Here is a 22,558-nt window from a genome sequence, read left to right on the forward strand (position 1 = left end):
ACGTGAGTCCAGGTTCTATCCCCACCATCCAAGTGGACATAGAGTAGGAATATAAAAGAGCCGAGCGCAGCGAGGCCGAGCCCGAAGCGTGGCGAGCGAAGCTAGTCCGTGAGGGGCCCTCTAATTTTCACAACACTATGCCTGCTTGGATGGTGGGGCTACCACCTCCACTCATGGCGCCGTTCATCTTCAGAGATTTTCCAAAGCTTCTTCTGCCCCGTACTGCACATGCGCAGTACGGGGCGGACACTATATGATGGCAGGACACTATCTGCCAGAACACCGGGACCCCTAGATATAGGAAGTGATGTCAGCTTGGGGGCGGACCGCCTATCCATCTCCTCCAGCCCCGTGAGCACCTCCAGAGGCTGAGATTTGCTATCATCAACTATGCAGATTTTGCATTTGGCCCACTGCCCACTAGATGGCGCTTCTCCCTTTCCATACACACACACAGGAGCAGTGGGGCGAAAGTGATTGCATTCCTGTTAAAATTGCATTCGATTCTTTTCAGTGCTCATTCATTTTGTATTGGCGAAAATCGCAAATCACACCGCAAAGTATCCGTTTCGGTATTGAGAACATTTGTGAGAGTAGCGATACTCATCTAAATGCTTGGTATCGGCATCAATACTGGCATCAGCGCATTCCCTACTGACTATCACAGCAAGAAGAGGGTTTACTTTCTGGATGAATCGCACAGCATGCTTTTCAAATGAATGGATGTTCACCTGATGGACATATAACATTATTATTATTGAAAGCTATTTAACATTTAGGGGAAAATGACTTCTATATGAAAAGCGAAATCCTTATCCTCCTGTGTAATAAACTACTAATGGCAGTACGGAATCGGATATATGATACGGGGAGCGACATACAGAACAAACAGCTTTACATTTCGCCTAGACGCTGAAGCGGGGTTTGCAGCGTCCTCTGTACTACATTCCTGAATTTAATAATTGATCGTGCGATGGGATGGCTCAACTTGAAATGGAAAAAAAAAATGTACTTGGCACCATGTTAAATATTTCCCTGCCAAGGGCACAGCCTTAAACATAGTCATTATAGTCTGTCATTTTAGAGGGGGGAGGGGGGGGGTAATAAAAACAAGAGCAAATCTGATTTTGCAATGTAGCATGGAGATTATGGAGTTCGGCTGTGTATATAGATTTTAGGTAGGTAGTTCACATACATGAAAGCACCTTTAGGGGGCGCTTCAGAAACAACTATGAAGTATAAGAGTGCCACACCGATATACACTATATTACCAAAAGTATTGGGACGCTTGCCTTTACACGCACATGAACTTTAATGACATCCCAGTCTTATGCCTTATACACACGACCGGTTTTCCCGTTGTGTTCTTGAAGGTCGGACTTTGGTGTGATCGTGTGTAGGCAAGAAAGCTTGAGCGGAATTCCGTCAGAAAAACCTTCAAAGTTTATTCAGACGGAATTCCGCTCAAGCTTTCTTGCCTACACATGATCACAGCAAAGTCCGACCATTAAGAACGCAGTGACGTACAACGCGTAAGAGGGGACTAGAAAAAGGAAGTTCAATAGCCAGTAGCCAATAGCCTCCGTCTCGTACTTGCTTCAGAGCATGCGTCGTTTTTGGTCCGTTGAAACAGCATACAGGAATAGGAATTGGTTCCATGGGAAATATTTGAAACATGTTCTATTTCTAGGTACATCGATGTAAAAAAGTCCGGTGAGGCATACACACGATCAGAATATATGATGAAAAGCTCCCGTCTGACTTTTTCTGTCTCGTGTGTATGCGGCATTAGTCCGTAGGGTTCAGTATTAAGTTGGTCCATCCTTTTCAGTTATAACAGCTTCAACTCTTTTGGGAAGGCCGTTCACAAGGTTTAGGAGTGCGTCTATGGGAATGTTTGACCAGTCTTCCACAAAAATATTTATGAGGTCAGGCACTGATGTTGGACCTGGCCTACAGTCTCCGCTCATCCCAAAGGTGTTCTATCAAGTTGAGGTCAGGACTCTGTGCAGGCCAATAAAATTCCTCCACCTCAAACTCACTTATCCACACTAAATTGCCAAAAGTATTGGACCACTCCTCCAAATCATTTGGTGGGAGGGAGGGGGGGGGGAATTATGGTGTGTGGGTTGTTTTTCAGGGGTTGGGCTTGGCCCCTTAGTTCCAGTAAAGGGACATTCTGACAACCAAATCCGTTGGATTTTGTCTGACAGATTTTGTCTGAAACTGTTGCATACACACGGTTGGACAAAGTTGTCAGAAAATCCGATTGTACATAACGTGATGGCGTTATTTCGTTACGACGGGACTACGTTCAGGCTAGTAGCCAATAGCTTTGGTCTAGGAATTTGTTCTGAGCATGTGTGGCACTTTGTCCGTCGGAGCAGGCTACACATGATCGGAGTATGTCCGATCAGAGCATGTTGTCGGAAAATTTTATAGACAAGCTGGTCCGTCGGATATTCCGACGGAAACAGTCCGATGGAGACCACACACAGTCGGATTATCCGACAATACGGTCTGATCAGACACATTCCGTCGGAATCTCCGACCGTGTGTACAAGGATTAAGGCATCAGCATACCAAGACATTTGGGACAATTTCATGCTCCCAACTTTGTGGGAACAGTTATGGGATGGCCCCTTCCTGTTCCAACATGACTGCGCACCAGTGCACAAAGCAAGGGTAGGATTCTGTGACACAGAAGGTTGTCCTCCTGGACATCCAGAGAAATCTGTCCAGATGTATGGTGTATTAGACAATCTACCGTAGCAATCATTAGCAGGGCTGCTGTTAGCAATCATAAAGCCCCATAAACCTAGCTGACAGGAACCGTGAACCAAACAGGCGGCTCCAGCTGCAAGAACAGACCACTTATTCAGGCAACGAGAACACCTGTGAGAATGAGCCATTAATTATGTTTTTTAAATTATTTTTTAAAAACTTGTCGTGTTTGATTTTTAAAATTTTTTGAACATCCCTATGGGGGTTGGTGAAATATCAGGGGTCTAAACAGACACCCAATGTCTCAGTAAAAAAAAGATTGAGGACACAGATTCCTCAATCCCTTCTGTGCAGCCTCAGCTGCAGAGTGAATGAAAAGTAAGCACTGTGTACAGAGTCTCCCTGTTCATTGACAATCTGAAGCATTCTAAAGACAGGGAGGGCCACTTACCTGTCCAGGGAACCCGCAATGTCAGCACCCCAGCCGATCTTCAGATCGGCTGTCGGGTGCTTCCGCCGCCATCTCCACTAAGGGAAACCAGCAGTGAAGCCTTTTGGCTTCACAGATGGTTCCCTACTGTGCATGCGTGAAGCACACTGTGCTTTCTAATTGGACCGGCGGTGGAGGAAGGGGGCCGAACTTCTGAGGGACAACGTCGCGGCTCCGTCTCCCGCAAGTGGGGACAGAGACCTGTCAAAAAGAGATACCTTTTGCCCACTCCCCCCTAAAAGGTGCCAAATGTGGCACCGGACAGGGGGAGGGAGCAAATAAGCGCAAGTTCCACTTTTGGGTGAAGTTCTGCTTTAAATTTATTTTTTCTGTGTTGTGTAGTGTGTTCACATTTAGTGGTGTTTACATCCACCACTACTTGTTTATTTCTGTGATTTGGCATGTTCTCCCCTTCTGTTGGGTGCTAGTTAGTTTAGTTCTGGTAGACCCTCCCTGTTTCTTTCATCTTCCCTCGGTCAGTATTAGTACTTTAAGGCAAGATTTGGAAAGTCATTGCCTATCTAAATTTGACTTAAAATACTGGAAAAAAAAACATAATCTATACTGCAATTAGCTGAAGTACAATTATGTTGGATTATTGAAGTGTTAGGCTGCCTGTGGATGATGTCAAGTCAGCAGGTGACCACGGTGTCCAGACATATTGGGAGTAAAGAGGTATGTTAATGCAAAAAGAGCTTCCGTGGGTCATGATCACATATTTTTGGCCCCATGTGGGAGTACCTAATAAACACATATAACACACATTTTCATGCATCTTTTCAGGTGCTCCCATTGAAGTCAATGGGGTCAAAAACACCCAAACCTGCCTGAAAAGGAGCTCCTGTACTTTTTCGCGGGATAAGCAGCATTTAGGTATGAACAGACACACCTTTTAAAACAAAATAGATTTTTAATATTGAGCATTTTGTAGCTTCAAGCTTCATGCTACAAGGTCCCTTAGCCCACCCAGTCACTTGTGGAGACATCAGTGTAGGGTGGTAACAAACATAAGAGATATACACTCAGGGGACAATCCCCCCTTCTTTGCATAATGAGACAAGGCAGGATAAAAGTTACCTCCTCCAGTAACATGACACATATGTATATTCAACTTTCCAGGAGTAGACCAACTTTGGGAGGGGCTGCCGGAGAACCCCCCCTCCCCTCTAGCATCTAACCCACATACACATATACATCCCATAATAGGTTGCTCCCAAGGCACACAGGCACTTAACAAACATATAACAACCCCCACCCACCTCAAACTATCTAGCAATGGTCTGAGACGAAAAGTGGAATTTATCTTCATATATTTCTTGAGGAATATTGTTCAGAAATATTACTGTCCCAACTTTCAACACAAACTACACATATAGAACCCCAGGTAACAGGGGTAAAAGGAAATGCTGAGTCTGGAGTGGTTGTACGGTGAGTCTGGTTGGTGCAGACCTGACTGGTCATCCTGTGCCCCTAATAGACACACGGTGACTTACACGTCTGAGGGGCCGGGGAAGCTGGACAAGGAGCTTCCAGAGCTCTTCAAGGTAAGCTGGGTTCCACAAGCTCCTGTTTTAGTAAATCAACCCCATTACAATCCAAAAAATAAAAAAAATAAAAAATACTGCAAAAGAAGGATATAAAGAGGTTGGTTTACTAAAGGCAAATAGACTGTGCACTCTGCAGTTGCTCCAGAGCTTAGTAAATGAGCAGAAGCTCTGCCGATTTCCATCATCCAATCATGTGCAAGCAAACATCCACAGTGAATCTTTACCTCATTAAAGTGGTGGTAAACCAATATAAAAAAAAACACTGCAAGACAAAGGCATAATGAGCTAGTATGCATCGCATACTAGCTCATTATGAAATACTTACCTTAGTTTGAAGCTGTTGCAGCGGTCCCCGTACACTGCTGTGACCAACAACATGTCTGCCAGAGTTCTTTACAGGTTCGCAGGTTCCGGCTACGATTGGCCTGGAGCTGCGATGATGTCACTCACACGTATGCGTGCGGGAGCCACTGGTCACAGCACATGCCCTTTAGAAACGTTTCTTCAGTGAGTATGCGCCGATGACATTGGTGCAAGCATTTATGGTAAATATCTCCTAAATGTGCAGGCTTAGGAGATATATACAGTGGTGTGAAAAAGTGTTTGCCCCTATTTAAGTGATGCCTTGATTGTGAACAGGTGTGGCAATAATCAGGCCTGGGTGTGGCTAGAGAAATTGAACTCAGGTGTGGACAACCACAGTTATAGTATGTTTTAACAAGGGGGGCAATCACTTTTTCACACAGGGCCATGATGGTTTGGATTTTTTTTCACCTTTAATAATAAACACCTTCATTTACAAATTGCATTTTGTGTTTACTTGTGTTGTCCTTGACTATTGTTTAAATTGGTTTGATGTTCCGAAACACTTAAGTGTGACAAACATGCAAAGGAACAGGAAATGAGGAAGGGGGCAAACACTTTTTCACACCACTGTATACAGTACCTACAGATAAGCTTTATTATAGGCTTACCTGTAGGTACAAGTGGTGTAACAGGGTTTACAACCACTTTAAGCTCTGGAGCAACTGCTCTTGTGAGTGCAACTGCACTTTGCAAAGTACATAGTCTATATACCTTTAGTAAATCAACCCCTAGAGTTGCACTCTGCAACAGCAGTTGCTCCAGAGCTTAGTAAATGAGCAGAAGCTCTACTGACTTCCATCATCCAATCATGTGCAAGCAAAAAAAATTTTTTTTTTAATTTTCCTTGCATGTGATTAGGTATTCTTTGCAAAGTGAAGCTTTACCTAATTTACAAAGCTCTGGAGCAACTGCACTTGTAGAGTGCAACTGCGCTTTGCAAAGTGCACAGTCTATTTGCCTTTAGTAAATCAACCCCTATTTGACATTGAGGCCCCGTTCTCATCTAGCGACCCTGCCGTGTCACATTTTGCACATTTTCATGTTTTTAGAATGATACCATTTATTTGAATAGGCCGCCCTCAACGCATCAAAGTAGCCCCTGTACCTTTTTTTTTTGGAGCTGGCTTTGGTGAATTTTTGAACAGTGCAATTTTGGGTGCTTTTCGATCGCTTTGTCACATGACAAAACACTGCTTTCTTAGCGCATTTGGGGTGCCGTTAAATCTAAAAGTGCTGTGCATTTTAGAAACATGGCAAAAATTTGCGATTCGGCCCGCAATTCCACTGAAGTGTGACCGGGGCCTGAAAATTCTTGATATCAGTCTTCTAGTATTTGACAAGGCCAGCAATAAACAGAGATGAGTGAACAATGAAATCGGAGAGAGTGCCTGGCAATCCGGAAGGGTCAACAGCCATATTTAGAAGAGAAGGGACACGGAGAATGAGGAGGGGGATGTGATGAATAGAGCTAGGCAGGTCACATGTAAGCGGTAGGTATGTGCCACATGATGAAGGTGTAGTGGAGGCGTGTGAGGGGTGTGTGAGCCGATTGTGCAAGACATCAGAGCACAGCTAGATATTAACTAGGACAAACCGGGTCCTGCAGGTCTCATTGTCTGTAACTGTGACAAAAGCCAGCGTGCCCGCAGGTGTCCGCACCCCTCCGCCTTCCTCTGCCAGGCAAATCTGCTGACGCATGAAGAATATCAGATGTAGGAGTGCCAGGTGGGCAAGGCTGGTCCTCACATCTGCATGATATACATCAATTCCTGGACTCATTTCTCCATACGGTGCTTATGGTTTAAGACAAGACAAATATTTAGGGCGCTATGTGTGTGCGTAGACTCCGTAAAGGTACTTTTTAGGTAGGTGCTTTGTCATGCATCAACGTGCGCTATCTTTGTGCGTTGACATAAACGCAACTTTTCAAAGCACTTTTGAATTTAGAATTTGGAGTGGATAAGGTTAACAGGCATCGACCCATGCTTGTTAACCACTTGCCTACTGGGCACTTTCACTCCCTTCCTGCCCAGGCAGATTTCAGCAATGTCGCACTTTGAATGACAGTTGCGCGGTCATGCAACACTGTACCCAAATTACATTTTTTTCACACAAATAGAGCTTTCTTTTGGTGGTATTTAATCACCACTGGGGTTTTTTATTTTTTGCTAAACAAACAAAAAAAGACAATATTTTTTAATTTTTTTTTTTTTTAATTCATAGTTTGTTATAAAATTTTGCAAACAGGTAATTTTTCTCCTTCATTGATGAGGCTGCACTGATGGGCACTGATGAGGCAAGACTGATGGACACTGATAAGTGGCACTGATGAGGAGGCACTGATAAGGTGGCATTGATGAGGCTGCATTGACAGATGGCACTTATGGGCACTGAAAGGTGGCACTGATGGGCATTGATAGGCGGCACTGCAGGGCACTGAGAGGTGGCAATGATGGACACCACTGGTAGGCGGCACTGATGGGCACTCATAAGCGGTACTGATGGGCACTGGTAGGCGGCACTGATGGGCGGCACTGATGGGCACTGATAGGTGACACTGGTGGGCACTGATTAGCAGCACTGGTGGGTAATGTTGGGACCGATGTCCCTTTAACAGAATCTGGTTATTGGCCTTCTTCTTTTCTCCTTACGCTGTGAGCGTGAGGGAAAAAAAGGCAATAACCAGCTTCTGTTTACATCGTGTGATCAGCTGTCATTGGCTGACAGCTGATCACATGGTAAAGGGCTGCTGTGATTGGCTCTTTACCCCAATCTGTGATCAGCCACAGGGGGCCTCTGGGCAGCGGGAGCATGGGAGGACATCCGTGGACGCCCTCCCGGCACTGTAAGCTCGCGCTGTAGCTGTCTTTTGGCTATAGCATGGGCAGGAACTGATTAATACAATCAGAATGTTATACAGTATGTGTTTTGATGTGCTGCCATTGACTTTGATGGGCCCCCAATATAATAAAATGCAGAAAAACAAGTTTGATTTTTCAAGTGGGAACAGATGCTGCCACAGAACGAATATCATAACCTGTATCCTAACAACCAGAAAGGCTGGGTGGCAGGGGCTGCCTGCATCCTAGCAACTGAAGATGCTAGGTGGCAAGGGTCACTTGTACATTAGGCAGCATGGGCTGCTTCATCCTAGTAATGGAGTACGCTAGGATGCAGGGCTGCTTAAGTCCTAGCACCCAAGGATGCCAAGTAGCAGGAGTGGCCCACAACTTTGCAACCTAGTATGTTAGATGGCAGTGATCACCTGCATTCTAGCAAACAAGGAGACTAGGCAGGGGCCACCTGTGTCTTAGTAACCAAAGATGCTTATTTGGCAAGGGCTACCTGCATCCTAATAACCAAGGGCACTAGGCAGTAGGGGCCACCTTCATCCTAGCAAAGATTGAGGCTAGGTGGCAGGGGCTCTCTGTGTCTTAACAACCAAGAATGCAAGGTGGCATGAGTTGTCTGCATCCTAGCACCCAAGGATGTTAGATGACAGGGGCTGTCTGCATCCTAGCAACCAAGGACCTTAGGCATCAGGGGTCAACTGTGTTTTAACTATCAAGGAGACTAGGCAGTGGAGGGCACCTGCATCCTACTAACCAAGGATGCTGGATGGCAAGGGCTAGCTGCATCCTAGCAACCAAAGATACTAGACAGAAGCAGCTGCATTATAGCAACCAAATACACTAGGAGGCAGGGGAGATCTTTGTCCTAGCAACCAAGTATGCTAGATGTTGGGGTTCACCTCTTTTCAAGCAACCAAGGGGACTAGGTGGCAGGGGACACCTGCAGCCTAGCAAAAAAGAATGCAAGATGGCAGGGGCCATCTGCATCCTAATTTCCAAGGATACTAGGCAACAGGAGCTGTCTGTGTTCTAGCTATCAAGGGCGCAAAGAGACAGAGGCCATCTGTGTTCTAGCCACTAATGATGCTAGGCAGAAAGGGCTGCCTGCATCCTTGCAACCAAGGATGTTAGACAGCAGGGACTGTCTCCATCCTACCAACCAAGGATGTTAGGCATCAGAGGTCATCTGTGTTTTAACAACAAGGAGACTAGGTAGCAGGGGGCATCTGCATCCTAGCAACCAAAGGATGCTAGACGCCAAGGACTGCCTGCATCTTAGCAACTAAGGAAACTAGACAACAGGAGCTGCCTGTCTCCTAACAACTGAGGACACTAGGAGGCAGGGGCCATCTGTGTCCTTGCAACCAAGTATGTTAGACGTTAGGGGTCACCTGCATTCTAGCAACCAAGGGTTGGCAGCAGGAGACATCTGTGGCCTAGCAAAAAAGAATGCTAGATGGCAAGGGCTGCCTGCATCCTAGCAACCAAGGATACTGGGCAGCAGGAGCTGCCTGCGTTTTAGCAACCATGGAGGCTAGGCGGCAGGAGCCATCTGCATCCTAGTGCCCTTTTTTTCTTTCACACTGAATGTAGGAGAACATAGCAGTAAACTCTGTGGACTCTACCTTACCTGGAGTTTGATTTAAAGTGGTTGTAAACCCTTATATATACCCAGTGAAGTGACTGGCCTCAGGTGATACACATGGATGATACAAATTGTCCTTTATAAGTTGTGCCTGTTTATCTGCAGTCTTCTCTTCTCTACAGCCATTCAAGGTGCAGAAATTATAAAGCTTGTCTGAGCTGTCAGAAAGCAGGGGGCGGAGATCTAAAGTTACACTCTGTAGATTTCAGTGAGGAGAGCTCTGAGAGCTGATTGGAGGGAAGAGACACACCCCCTTCACACAGCACATTTCTTCATTCATTACCCGGATGGAGGAACCTTCGGGTGCTTCATTTAAAGTCCCAACTCCCTTTTATTTATTCACATAGCACATAGGAACAGAGCTGAGGCCAACAATCACAGGCAGTGTGTTGAAGCTTTTTCCCCCTTCACCTTTTTATCTCTTGGTGTTGAGATAACTTGTCAAAAGTGCTCTGGATTAAGATAAGTACACACTATAGAAGGATATGCTTTGTTCATATTTCATGTCTGAGGTTTACAACCACTTTAACGTGGTAATTGGTATTACAGTAAAACTGAACACTGAATTTAACTTTTGAATGAAGTCGGGTCATCCACCGGCTTTAAATATCTAAGGAACCTTAGTGGTGCAAAAGCCCTTGCCACAGCCATTACAAATCTTGGTAAGAGCATCTCACTACTCTTGCTGTGTTTTTTGGAATGCAAGAACACATAGAGGGTGAGACACCTTCAAAATTACAAAATGTTTTCATTACTTAAAGTGGATGTAAACCCACTCTCATCCTTTCTAAACTACTGCCATAGGGGTTATCTATAAGGATATACATGCCTCCTTACCTGTCAAATGTCTCCCCTCTGTCTGTTATGAGACCCAGATTGCAGATTCTGTGGGTGGGTCTGTTGTCTGGAGCTCAGTGGGTGGAGTCTTGATGTCAGTAGACTCCCCGCCCACCTCTACACTCCCCTTATCAACATGCATTTTCTCCTGTGTATTTCTTACACTGAACTTCTGCTATGATCTCTAACATCCAGTGAAAAGACAGTAAAGTAACCACATGACTTCAGCATGCCCAATTATGCTGAGGTGGGGAACATCCAATCCTGGCAGAGCAGCAGAAGAAAGCAGTGGGGGGATTAAAAAAATAATGGGTATCTCTAGTGCTAGTGTACAAGATATGTAAATCACCTGTCACTCACAGCAAGGGGGAGGATTTGACAAAGTTTTTCTCTGTTTGTCAAGATTTATCTCACTAAACAATAAAAGAGGATTGCTCAGAGCTGGATTAACTCTTTGTGGTAAGACTGGGCTCAAATGATAGGAAATCTTATACTCTACATCAGGGATATGCAATTAGCTGACCTCCAGCTGTTGCAAAACTACAAGTCCCATCATGCCTCTGGCTCTGTGTGTGATGCTTGTGACTGTCAGAGTCTTGCTATGCCTCATGGGACTTGTAGTTCTGCAACAGCTAAAGGTCCGCTAATTGCATATCCCTGCTCTACATTATGACATAAAAAAAAATCAGGTTTACATCCACTTTAAGCTTCACTGCCTCCCATAATGAGAAATTTAGAGAATAATTCCACCCAAAACAGAAATATCAGATCATTGGAAAACTGGCAGCTGAGAGTCTGAAAATGACACACTGGGGGTTATTTACGAAAGTCAAATCCACTTTGCACTGCAAGAGCACTAGGAAGTGCAGTCGTTCTAAATCTAAGGGGTAGATCTGAAATGAGGGGAAGCTCTGCTGATTTTATCATCCAATCATGTGCCAGCTAAAATGCTGTTTGGAGCGACCAGTTTTCTGGTGGTTTAGCCTGGAGGGGTGGATCCTTCTTTCTACAAGCTAAAATGCTGTTTTTTATTTTCCTTGCATGTCCCCCTCGGATCTACAGCGACTTTACTTCCAAGTGCACTCGCAGTGCAAAGTGGATTTGCCTTTAGTAAATAACCCCCGGAGAATCTACCGGTTTATTATGGGCATTAGTGACAGTCCATCTTTCAGGCACTTCGACAGATGAGACTCCGCCAGCCTGGCTGCTATTTCTGGAAGCAGGGGACTTCGGAAACTCCAAAGCCAAACCGGTGTTACAAGCTCTCCGCATTACATCACCGGAGACAGAGAATGCTTAGTAAATATAGACAAGACCGTGTAAGCATTCAAAACATGACAAGAGATTGACCTCCGTCACAATTAATAGGAGAAATAAACACACCAACCACACAAATATCCTCCGAGAGACGGAGACGTCCTCCTTCTATGGACACTGCGCACCCGCCGCCAACTTCACACGGGCAATTCCCGACATCTCACCATCTACAGCAGTGATGGCGAACCTTGGTACCCCAGATGTTTTGGAACTACATTTCCCATGATCCTCATGCACTCTGCAGTGTAGTTGAGCATCATGGGAAATGTAGTTCCAAAACATCTGGGGTGCCGAGGTTCACCATCACTGATCTACAGCAACAGCGTCATTCTCCAATGAGATCCACCTTGTGTTATTACAAAGCCCTCCTTCAGATCAACTCACTGACTTTGTCTAGGCTCAGATGATGTCATCAGTCCGCTGCACACAGAACAAAGCATTGCCACAGTCCCCTCTCTCCAAGTGATGAGACTGTACATTGTAACTTTGTAGCAAGACAAAACCCGGTGTAACTTCATGAGCAAGTGCCATGAGCATTCTGTCCAATAGTGTGAGCTCATCACTTTATCACCACTCTGTCATCAGTAAGAATAATAATAATAAGGACACTATAGTATTATTATTATTATTATTATCATTGATGTTATTATTTAGCTAATAAACATATTTTCACAATTTAGATATATAATAGCAGCAATAATATTAAAGGGGTTGTAAACTCTCGTGCATTCTATGCATTAACCGCTTCCCGACCTCACGCAGATATACTGCGCCAGAAGGGCACATACAGGCAGAATCACATACCTGTACATGGCCCTTTAAGAGGCGGCTTGCGGGCGCGCCCGCCAGGAGCTCAGTGAGCGCAATCGCGGGTCCCGTGGACTCGATATCCACGGGGATACCCACGATCGTCTCACGGTGAGGAAGAACGGGAAGATGCTAATGTAAACAAGCATTTCCCTGTTCTGCCTAGTGACAGGACACTGATCACAGCTGCCTGTAATCAGGATCGGTGATCAGTGACGTGTCATACACAGCCCCCCCCCCCCACAGTTAGAATCACTCCCTAGGACACACTTAGCCCCTACAGCGCCATCTAGTGGTTAATCCCTTCACTGCCGGTCACATTTACACAGTAATCAATGCATTTTTAATTGCACTGATCACCGTATAAATGAGAATGGTCATAAAATCGCGCCAAAAGTGTGCGATCGTCTCACGGAGAGGAAGAACGGGGAGATGCTGATGTAAACAAGCATTTCCCTGTTCTGCCTAATGACACTGTCACTGATCATAGCTCCCTGTAATCGGGAGTGGTGATCAGTGATGTGTCACAGCTAGCCCATCCCCTCCTACAGTTAGAATCACTCTCTAGGACACACTTAACCCCTACAGCGCCACCTCCTGGTTAACCCCTACACTACCAGTGACATTTTTACAGTTATCAATGCAATTTTATAGCACTGATCTCTGTATAAGTGACAATGGTGCTAAAATCACACCAAAAGTGTCCGATCTGTGGGACATAATGTCGCAGTCCCGATAAAAATCGCTGATCGCCGCCATTACTCATAAAACAAAATGAAAAATAATAAAAAATGCCATAAAACTATCCCCTATTTTGTAGATGCTATAACTTTTGCACAAACCAATCAATAAACGCTTATTGCGGGTTTTTTTTTTATACCAAAAATATGTAGAATACATATCGGCCTATACTGAGGAAAAAAAAATAATTTTATATATTTTTTGGAGATATTTATTATAACAAAAAGTAAAAAAATAATGTTTTTCTTTTTCAAAATTGTCGCTATTTTTTTGTTTATAGCGCAAAAGATAAAAATCGCAGAGGTGATCAAATACCACCAAAAGAAAGCTCTATTTATGGGGGGAAAAAAAGACGTCAATTTTGTTTGGAAGCCACGTCGCACGACCGCGCAATTGTCAGTTAAAGCGACGCAGTGCCGAAACGCAAAAAGTGCTCTGGTCTTTGGCCAGCCAAATGGTCCGGGGGTTAAGTGGTAAAGGTGAAAAAACACCTGGCAGACAATGACCGGCCCCCCAGCCCCCCCCCCCCCTATTTTACTTACCTGAGCCCTGTAATTCCCTCGGCCAGGACGCGCTATCTCTCTCCACGGGGCCCCGATTGGATAGATTGATAGCAGTGCAGCCATTGGCCACCGCTGCTGTCAATCAAACGTGGGAGCCGGGAGGCGGGGCCGAGTCCAAAATTCATGTCTATGGACACAAATGCTGGACTCGGAAGCACGCCTGCAAGGTAACACCCCCCCCCCCCCCTCGGGAGACCGCTTCTCCTATGGGATTATCTGATGCAGAGAGGAGCCATGAGAGCCACCGGGGGACCCCAGAAATGGACGATCGGGGCCACTCTGTGAAAAACGATCTGCATAGTGGAGGTAAGTATGACATGTTTGTTATTTAAAAAAAATAAAAAACAAACTTTTACAATCACTTTAACCACTTCCTGCCCGCCCTATAGCCGAATGACGGCCTTAGGGCGGGCGGCTTCCCTCGCCTGGCCGTCCCTGGACGGCCTGGTGTTTACTTCCGCAATGCGCGCCGCCGCGGGCGCGCATCGCGGAAGTTCTGTGTTTGCCGTGTCCCCCGGGGACAGGCAAACACAGATCGCTGTAAACGGCCAATCACAGCGGCCGTTTACAGCGTGATCGGCGTGTCCAATGGGAGATGATCTCATATGTAAACATATGAGATCATCTCTCAGCGCCGCTCTCCCTCCTCACACAGACAGCGTGTGAGAGGGGAGAGAAGAACGGCTGCAGCAGCCGTCAGTGTAAAAAAGAAAAAAAAAAAAAAAAGTAAAAAAAAAGTTTAAAAAAAAAGTGCCATCCTCCCCCAGAGCCATCCTCCCCCAGTGCCACCCCCCCCCAGTGCCATGCCCCCCCCAGTGCCATCCTGCCCCAGTGCCATCCGCCCCAGTGCCATCCGCCCCAGTGCCATCCGCCCCAGTGCCATCCTGCCCCAGTGCCATCCGCCCCAGTGCCATCCGCCCCAGTGCCATCCACCCCAGTGCAATCCACCCCACCCCAGTGCCACCTGCCCGCAGTGCTATCTGTCCCCAGTGCCACCTGTTGTCAGTGCCATTTGTCCCCAGTGCCATCTGTCATCAGTGCCACGTATAAGTGGCATCTGTCATCCGTGCCACGTGTTATTAGTGCCACATAGTGCCATCTGTCATCAGTGCCACGTATTAGTGCCATCTGTCATCAGTGCCACGTATCAGTGGCATTTGTCATCAGTGCCACCTGTCAGTGTCACGTGCCATCTGTTGTCAGTGTCACGTGTCATCAATGCCACTTATCAGTGCCATCTGTCATCAGTGTCACGCGTCATTGGTGCCACGTATTAGTGCCATCTGTCACCGGTGGCACGTATTAGTGCCACGTGTCATCAGTGCCACGTATTAGTGCCACGTGTCATCAGTGCCACATATTAGTGCCACGTGTCATCAGTGCCGCGTATTAGTGCAAAGTGTCATCAGTGCCACATATTAGTGTCATCTGTCATCAGTGCCACGTGTCATCAGTGCCACGTATAAGTGTCATCATTGCCACGTATCAGTGCCATCTGTCATCAGTGTCACGTGTCATTGTCCTGGTATTTCAAAAGTGTAATAAGTAGTCAACAAGTTAGATGTGTAATTTATGCTTCTAGAACACGTGATGGCGCTCCCTGCATGTTGGGCCTCTCTATGTGGCCAGGCTGTGAAAAAGTCCCACACATGTGGTATTGTAATACTCAGGAGGAGTAGCAGAATTTTTTGGGGGGTGTCATTTGTGGTATACACATGCCACGTGAGAGAAATAACCTATTACAATGACAATTTTGTGGAGAAAAATAAAGAAAATGAAAAATCTTCATTTTGCAAAGAATTGTGGGAAAAAAATGACAACATCAAAAAGCTCACCATGCCTCTTACTAAATACCTTGGAATGTCTACTTTCCAAAAAGGGGTCATTTGGGGGGTATTTGTACTTTCCTGACTTGTTCGGGTCACAAGAAGCGAGATAGGTCACCAGTACATCAGATGTGATCAATTTTGTGCGATTCGCACCACAGCTTGTAGACTCTCTAACTTTCACAAAGACCAAATAATATCCACTAATTTCGGTTATTTTTACCAAAGACATGTAGCAGTATAAATTGTGGGCAAAATTTATGAAGAAAAATTAATAATTTGCATAATTCTGTCACAGAAACAAAGAAATATGCGTTTTTTTTCAAAATTTTCGGTCTTTTTTCATTTATAGCGCAAAAAATAAAAACCCCAGAGGTGATCAAATACCACCAAAAGAAAGCTCTATTTGTGGGAAAAAAAGGACACAAAATTCATTTGGGTACAGTGTTGCATGACTGAGTAATTGTCATTCAAAGTGTGAGAGCACCGAAAGCTGAAAATTGGTCTGGGCAGGAAGGGTGTTTAAGTGCCCAGTAAGCAAGGGGTTAATAATAATTGATTGTTATTATTATTATTATTATTATTATTATTATTAGATACACATAATATAACTGGGTACGGACTTTTATAGGTAAAGTTGATCCAGGAAAAATCCAATTGCCTCTCAAGGGATCAGAAAGGATTTTTTTTCCCTGTTGTAAAACATTGGATCATGCTTTATTGCTTTTATATTTATTATTATTATATTATAATTTTTTATTTTTTTAGGCAAAAAACCTGCATAAAGCATTATCCAATTTGCTCCAGTGGGGGGATTCCCTCCTGATCCCCTGAGAGGCAATTGGATTTTTCCTGGCTATCAACTTTATCTTTAAATGTCAGTACCCAGTTATATTATGTGTATCTAATAATAATAATAATAATAACGATCAATTACTATTATTAATAGAATTGCTGTTATTATATTTTTATTCCCCTGGAACAACTGTGAGTATAGGATTGTATATATATAGGAATATATATATATATATGTATATATATAAATATATATATATATATATACAGTATCTCACAAAACACTGAAGAAATGACACTTTGCCACAATGTAAAGTAGTGAGTGTACAGCTTGTATAACAGTGTAAATTTGCTGTCCCCTCAAAATAACGCAACACACAATTATTAATGTCTAAACTGCTGGCAACAAAAGTGAGTACACCCCTAATGAAAATGTCCAAATTGGGCCCAATTAGCCATTTTCCCTCCCCTGTGTCATGTGACTTGTTAGTATTACAAGGTCTCAGATGTGAATGGGGAGTCGGTGTGTTAAATTTGGTGTTATCGCTCTCACTCTCTCATACTGGTCACTGGAAGTTCAACATGGCACCTCATGGCAAAGAACTTCCCGAAGATCTGAAAAAATTATTGTTGCTCTACATATAGATGGCCTAGGCCAGTGATGGTGAACCTTGGCACCTCAGATGTTTCGGGACTACATTTCCCATGATGCTCATCTACACTTCAGAGTGCATGAGCATCATAGGAAATGTAGTCACTGGCCTAGGATATAGGAAGATTGCCAAGACCCTGAAACTGAGCATGCCGCGCGGTGGCCAAGATCATACAGCAGTTTAACAGGACAGGTTCCACTCAGAACAGGCCTCGCCGTGGTTGACCAAAGAAGTTGAGGCCACGTGATCAGCGCCATATCCAGAGGTTTTCTTTGGGAAATAGACGTATGAGTGCTGCCAGCATTGCTGCAGAGGTTTAAGGGTTGGGGGGGGGGGGGGTCAGGCTATCAGTGCTCAGACCACACGCCGCACACTGCATCAAATTGGTCTCCATGGCTGTCATCCCAGAAGGAAGCCTCTTCTAAAGATGATGCACAAGAAACCCACAAACAGTTTGCTGAAGACAAGCAGACTAAGGAAATGGATTACTGGAACCATGTCCTGTGGTCTGATGAGACCAAGATAAACTTATTTGGTTCAGATGGTGTCAAGCATGTGTGGCGGCAACCAGGTGAGAAGTACAAAGACAAGTTTGTCTTGCCTACAGTCAAGCATGGTGGTGGGAGTGTCATGGTCTGGGGCTGTATGAGTGCTGCCGGCACTGGGGAGCTGCAGTTCATTGAGGGAACCATGAATGCCAGCATGTACTGTGACATACTGAAGCAGAGCATGATCCCCTCCTTCCAGAGACTGGGCCGCAGGGCAGTATTCCAACATGATAACGACCCCAAACACACCTCCAAGATGACCACTGCCTTGCTAAAGAAGATGAGGGTAAAGGTGATGGACTGGCCAAGCATGTCTCCAGACCTAAACCCTATTGAGCATCTGTGGGGCATCCTCAAATGGAAGTTGGAGGAGCGCAAGTTCTCTAACATCCACCAGCTCTGTGATGTCATAATGGAGGAGTGGAAGAGGACTCCGGTGGCAACCTGTGAAGCTCTGGTGACCTCCATGCCCAAGAGGGTTAAGGCAGTGCTGGAAAATAATGGTGGCCACACAAAATATGGACACTTTGGGCCCAATTTGGACATTTTCACTTAGGGGTGTACTCACTTTTGTTCCCAGCGGTTTAGACATTAATGGCTGTTTGTTGAGTTATTTTGAGGGGACAGGAAATTGACACTGTTATACAAGCTGTACACTAGCTACTTTACATTGTGGCAAAGTGTCATTTCTTCAGTGTTGTCACATGAAAAGATAGAAGAAAATATTTACAGAAATGTGAGGGGTGTACTCACTTTTGTATAGAAACAACGAATGGGATTTGTATGGGATCAGACAGGCCTTTGCATCACACAGCTGATGGAAGATCGATTGGATATTGTACAGTGTATGGTCAGCTTACAGAAGATTGGATTCGATTTACCAATATCGGTGTTGTAGAAAGGTGAACCATTAAATTTCTACTCACATACACCTGCAGGCTACATTGGTGTCAGTAAATCTAGAGTAGATTATACAATCAGGTTACAACATGTGTGGCTTTCTTTACAATCTCGTCCTACAATCACGGTCTGTGACATTTTATTTAGAAGACTATTTTCACTTTTGGACCCTTCAGCCTACATTTAGCCGATTGTACAATCAGATCATATCATGTGCCAGTCTAACAAGATCACCATACACGTTACAATCTGACCGTATAATCTCTGTCCAATCAACGTTAGATCGACCAAAACTGTGTGACAGGGAACTCTCCAACCAATCTCTAGCCAATCAAGCAGTCGTTGGTACCACATAGTGGATGGTAGATAAGATAAAGCAGATTGTACAATCAGATTGCAGTGTGTACAGTAAGCTTAATGCATACCATACACTATTCAATCTGATTGTACAATCTCCTTTAGATCTACGGTCAACTATGTAGTACAAGGAGCTGCATGATGTGATAGTATTTGAATGCATTGTTTAGGGCTGTCCTCATAGTACAAAGTTTTAGTAACTCGAAAGCTGGCCATACACTACACAATCTGATTGTACAATCTTCTTCTATGTAAGAGCCTGCCTGATTGGAAACTGATTGAATGCATTGTTTGGGTTTGTCATATTACAGAGTTTTGGTAAAGCGAAAGTAGATTGTACAATCAGATTGTATGGTAAAGCTTCCATACAGCAAACAATCAGATTGTACAATCTCCTTTAAAATTACAAAACTCTGTAATATGAGGACAAATCTAAACAATCCATCCAATCAGCATCCAATCAGACAGGTTCTTGCACTACATAGTTGATGGTAGATCTAAAGACAATTGTATTGTGTATGGCCAGCCTTATGCATCAGATCAGGTAGGCTCTTGCACTATGTTGTTGATGGTATATTTAAATGAGATTGTACAATCAGATTGTATTGTGTATGGTTAGCCTTAGACTGGCCATACACTATAACAGTGATGGCGAACCTTGGCACTCCAGATGTTTTGAAACTACATTTCCCATGATGCTCCACTACACTGCAGAGTACAGGAGCATCATGGGAAATGTAGTTCCAAAACATCTGGAGTGGCCGAGGTTCACCATCACTAATCTATACAATCTGATTGTATAACCTTCTTCAAATCTACCAAAACTCTGCAATATGAGGACAAACCTACACCTTCTATTCCTATAGTATCAGGCAGGCTCTTGTATTACATAGATGACTGTATATTGTACAATGAAATTGTATGGTGTATGGCCAGTCTAAAGCTTTACCATACAATCTGATTGTACAATCCCTCTACACAATCTCTATTAGCTTTACCAAAACTCTATAATATGACTACAAACCTAAACAATCCATTCAATAAGTATCCAATCAGACAGGCCCTTGTATTACATAGTTGACGGTGGATCTAACAGAGATTGTACAATCAGATTGTAAAGTGTATGGCCAGCCTTATGCATCAGATCGGGGCAGGTTCTTGCACTACGTTGTTGATGGCATATAAACAAGATTGCACAGTCAGATTGTATAGTGTATGACCCGTCTAAAGCCCCGTACATGCAATTTTCTTTTTTTTTTTTTTGCATGTTAGTCGCATATCGAAAATGGAGAGGTTATGAAAATTCTCGTACGACAGAATAAAAAATTGGAAGTGATGTCGTGTGTTCTATTTTCAGACAACAACTGTACTGATTACACGAAAATCGTACGATCTGGTATACTCAAAAACAAATTGTGTTTGTCCGATCGGATAATATGAACTGTCGCGATCGGCTTCTCGAAAAAGCTCCGTACTAACAATCCGATTATCGTACGATCGCTTATTTTTCATCTGATTTTCAGGTCGTGTGTACGGGGGCCATAGCGCTGACCATACACCATTCAATCTGATTGTCTCCTTTAGACTTCCCATAACTCTGTAATACGAGATGTAATACGACAAACGTAAACAATATATTCAATAAGTATCCAATCCTGTAGGCTCTTGTACTATATAGTTGGTGAGAGATGTAAAGGAGATTGTACAATCAGATTGTATAGTGTATCGCCAGCCCACGACGGATTCTGCATGCAGAAATACACCGGCAGGCAGCGTGCGATCGTCTGATTATCTTTAGAAGGCAAAATAAACTTTGAATAAAATATTTCGTTGAGAGTTTCGAATTACTTTGATATGTTACAAAGACAACTTTGCAAAAAAAATAAAAAAATAAATCGATATTTCATAGACAATCGTCCCAAAAATGCCCCCACCCCATGCAGGTAGTGCAGTCGGCGCCGGGACTTACCGGTAGAGAGGAGGGCGGTACATCTGCACCCCCAGCGTCTCCATTGCCCTGATTGGATTCCTGTGTCCCCCTTAGAGGTGATGTGTGAGCCCTTGGAGACCAGTGAATGTCACACTGAGCTGTGCCTGCCTGTGTCACCGGGGGGAGGGTCCTCCCTCCACCCTAGCAACTCCAATCAGGAGAGAGCTGAGAGAGGTGCCCCCGTCTGCTGCGACAGACCTGTTCAATCCAGCACCTACCTGGGGCACAGGACAACCTTGGGGGGGCCCAGCAGTGCCAAGGGCAGCAGCTGCCGGAGATCCCGGCCCAATCATCTGTCAGCAGCTGGAGGAAGGAGAGCGAAAGGGAAAGCTGAGCGAGGAGGAGAAGGAGGAGGAGGAGGAGGAGGGGGGTGTCAGCAATCACCTACACAGGAGACTCGCTCATCACATCCCTCCGCTCTACTCCTCCCATCCACCCTACAATCTACTCTTCTACCGTACATGCTGCACTACGGGAGGGATTTACTAACACCGGAGAGTGCAAAATCTGGTGCAGCTCTGCATGGTAGCCAATCAGCTTCCAGGTTTTAGCCCTGCTTCACATTGAGCCCTGCTTTGAAATCACACTACTTCACCTGAACCAGCGCGAGTTCAAAGCAGCAAGTCGGTGCGATTTCAGGTGCTGCGCCACTGCATGCAACAGAGGTTTACGCAAGTCGCAACCTGAAATCGCAAAAAAAAAATAGCGCAGTAACTAGGGATGCACCGATACCATTTTTTGATTTATTTTTTACAACGAATACCGATACTTTTTTTTTTTGGTACTCATCGATACCAATTACCGATACCTACCTTTTTTTTTTTGGGTACTCATCGATACCAATTACCGATACCTACTTTTTATTTTTGGTACTCATCGATACCAATTACCGATACCTACCTTTTTTTTTTTTTTGGTACTCATCGATACCAATTACCGATACCTACGGTTTTTTTTTTGGTACTCATCGATACCAATTAGCGATACCTACCTTTTTTTTTTTGGTACTCATCGATACCAATTACCGATACCTACTTTTTATTTTTGGTACTCATCGATACCAATTACCGATACCTACCTTTTTTTTTTTTGGTACTCATCGATACCAATTACCGATACCTACCTTTTTTTTTTGGTACTCATCGATACCAATTACCGATACCTACTTTTTATTTTTGGTACTCATCGATACCAATTACCGATACCTACCTTTTTTTTTTTTTTGGTACTCATCGATACCAATTACCGATACCTACTTTTTATTTTTGGTACTCATCGATACCAATTACCGATACCTACCTTTTTTTTTTTTGGTACTCATCGATACCAATTACCGATACCTACCTTTTTTTTTTGGTACTCATCGATACCAATTACCGATACCTACTTTTTATTTTTGGTACTCATCGATACCAATTACCGATACCTACCGCAACTGTTTTTGTTTTAACGTCAGCTGTCAGCAATGGTACAAAGCATTGCAAAGTTATTTACAAATTAAATTAATAGATTTTTTTTTTTTTGCGCTTTTTCGATGTGAAATGTGTAAAAATATGTTAGAGGAGTTCCCCTAAAAAAAAAATGAAAATAAAAGTCAGCA

At 44.2% G+C, this 22,558-nt stretch overlaps 1 protein-coding gene across 12 annotated transcripts in view; it reads right to left on the reverse strand.

The window, feature by feature from the left end:
• The window catches only part of MITF (melanocyte inducing transcription factor), a 339,864-nt gene that overhangs the window by 186,087 nt on the left and 131,219 nt on the right, over positions 1–22,558 (reverse strand). Inside the window, exon 1 of one of the 12 annotated variants that reach the window (XM_077451862.1) lies at positions 20,938–21,282. The exons of the other annotated variants lie outside the window; for them this stretch is intronic. Coding sequence (XP_077307988.1) covers positions 20,938–20,981 — 44 coding nt within the window. The 5' untranslated portion in view covers positions 20,982–21,282. Of the gene's footprint in view, positions 1–20,937; positions 21,283–22,558 lie in introns of those variants that run through there. 12 annotated transcript variants of the gene reach the window in all.

This window comes from Lithobates pipiens, unplaced genomic scaffold (assembly GCF_037356315.1).
Source record: "Lithobates pipiens isolate NorthernLeopardFrog02 unplaced genomic scaffold, aLitPip1_a1.2 Scaffold_23, whole genome shotgun sequence".
In the NCBI taxonomy this organism is placed as follows: Eukaryota; Metazoa; Chordata; class Amphibia; order Anura; family Ranidae; genus Lithobates; species Lithobates pipiens.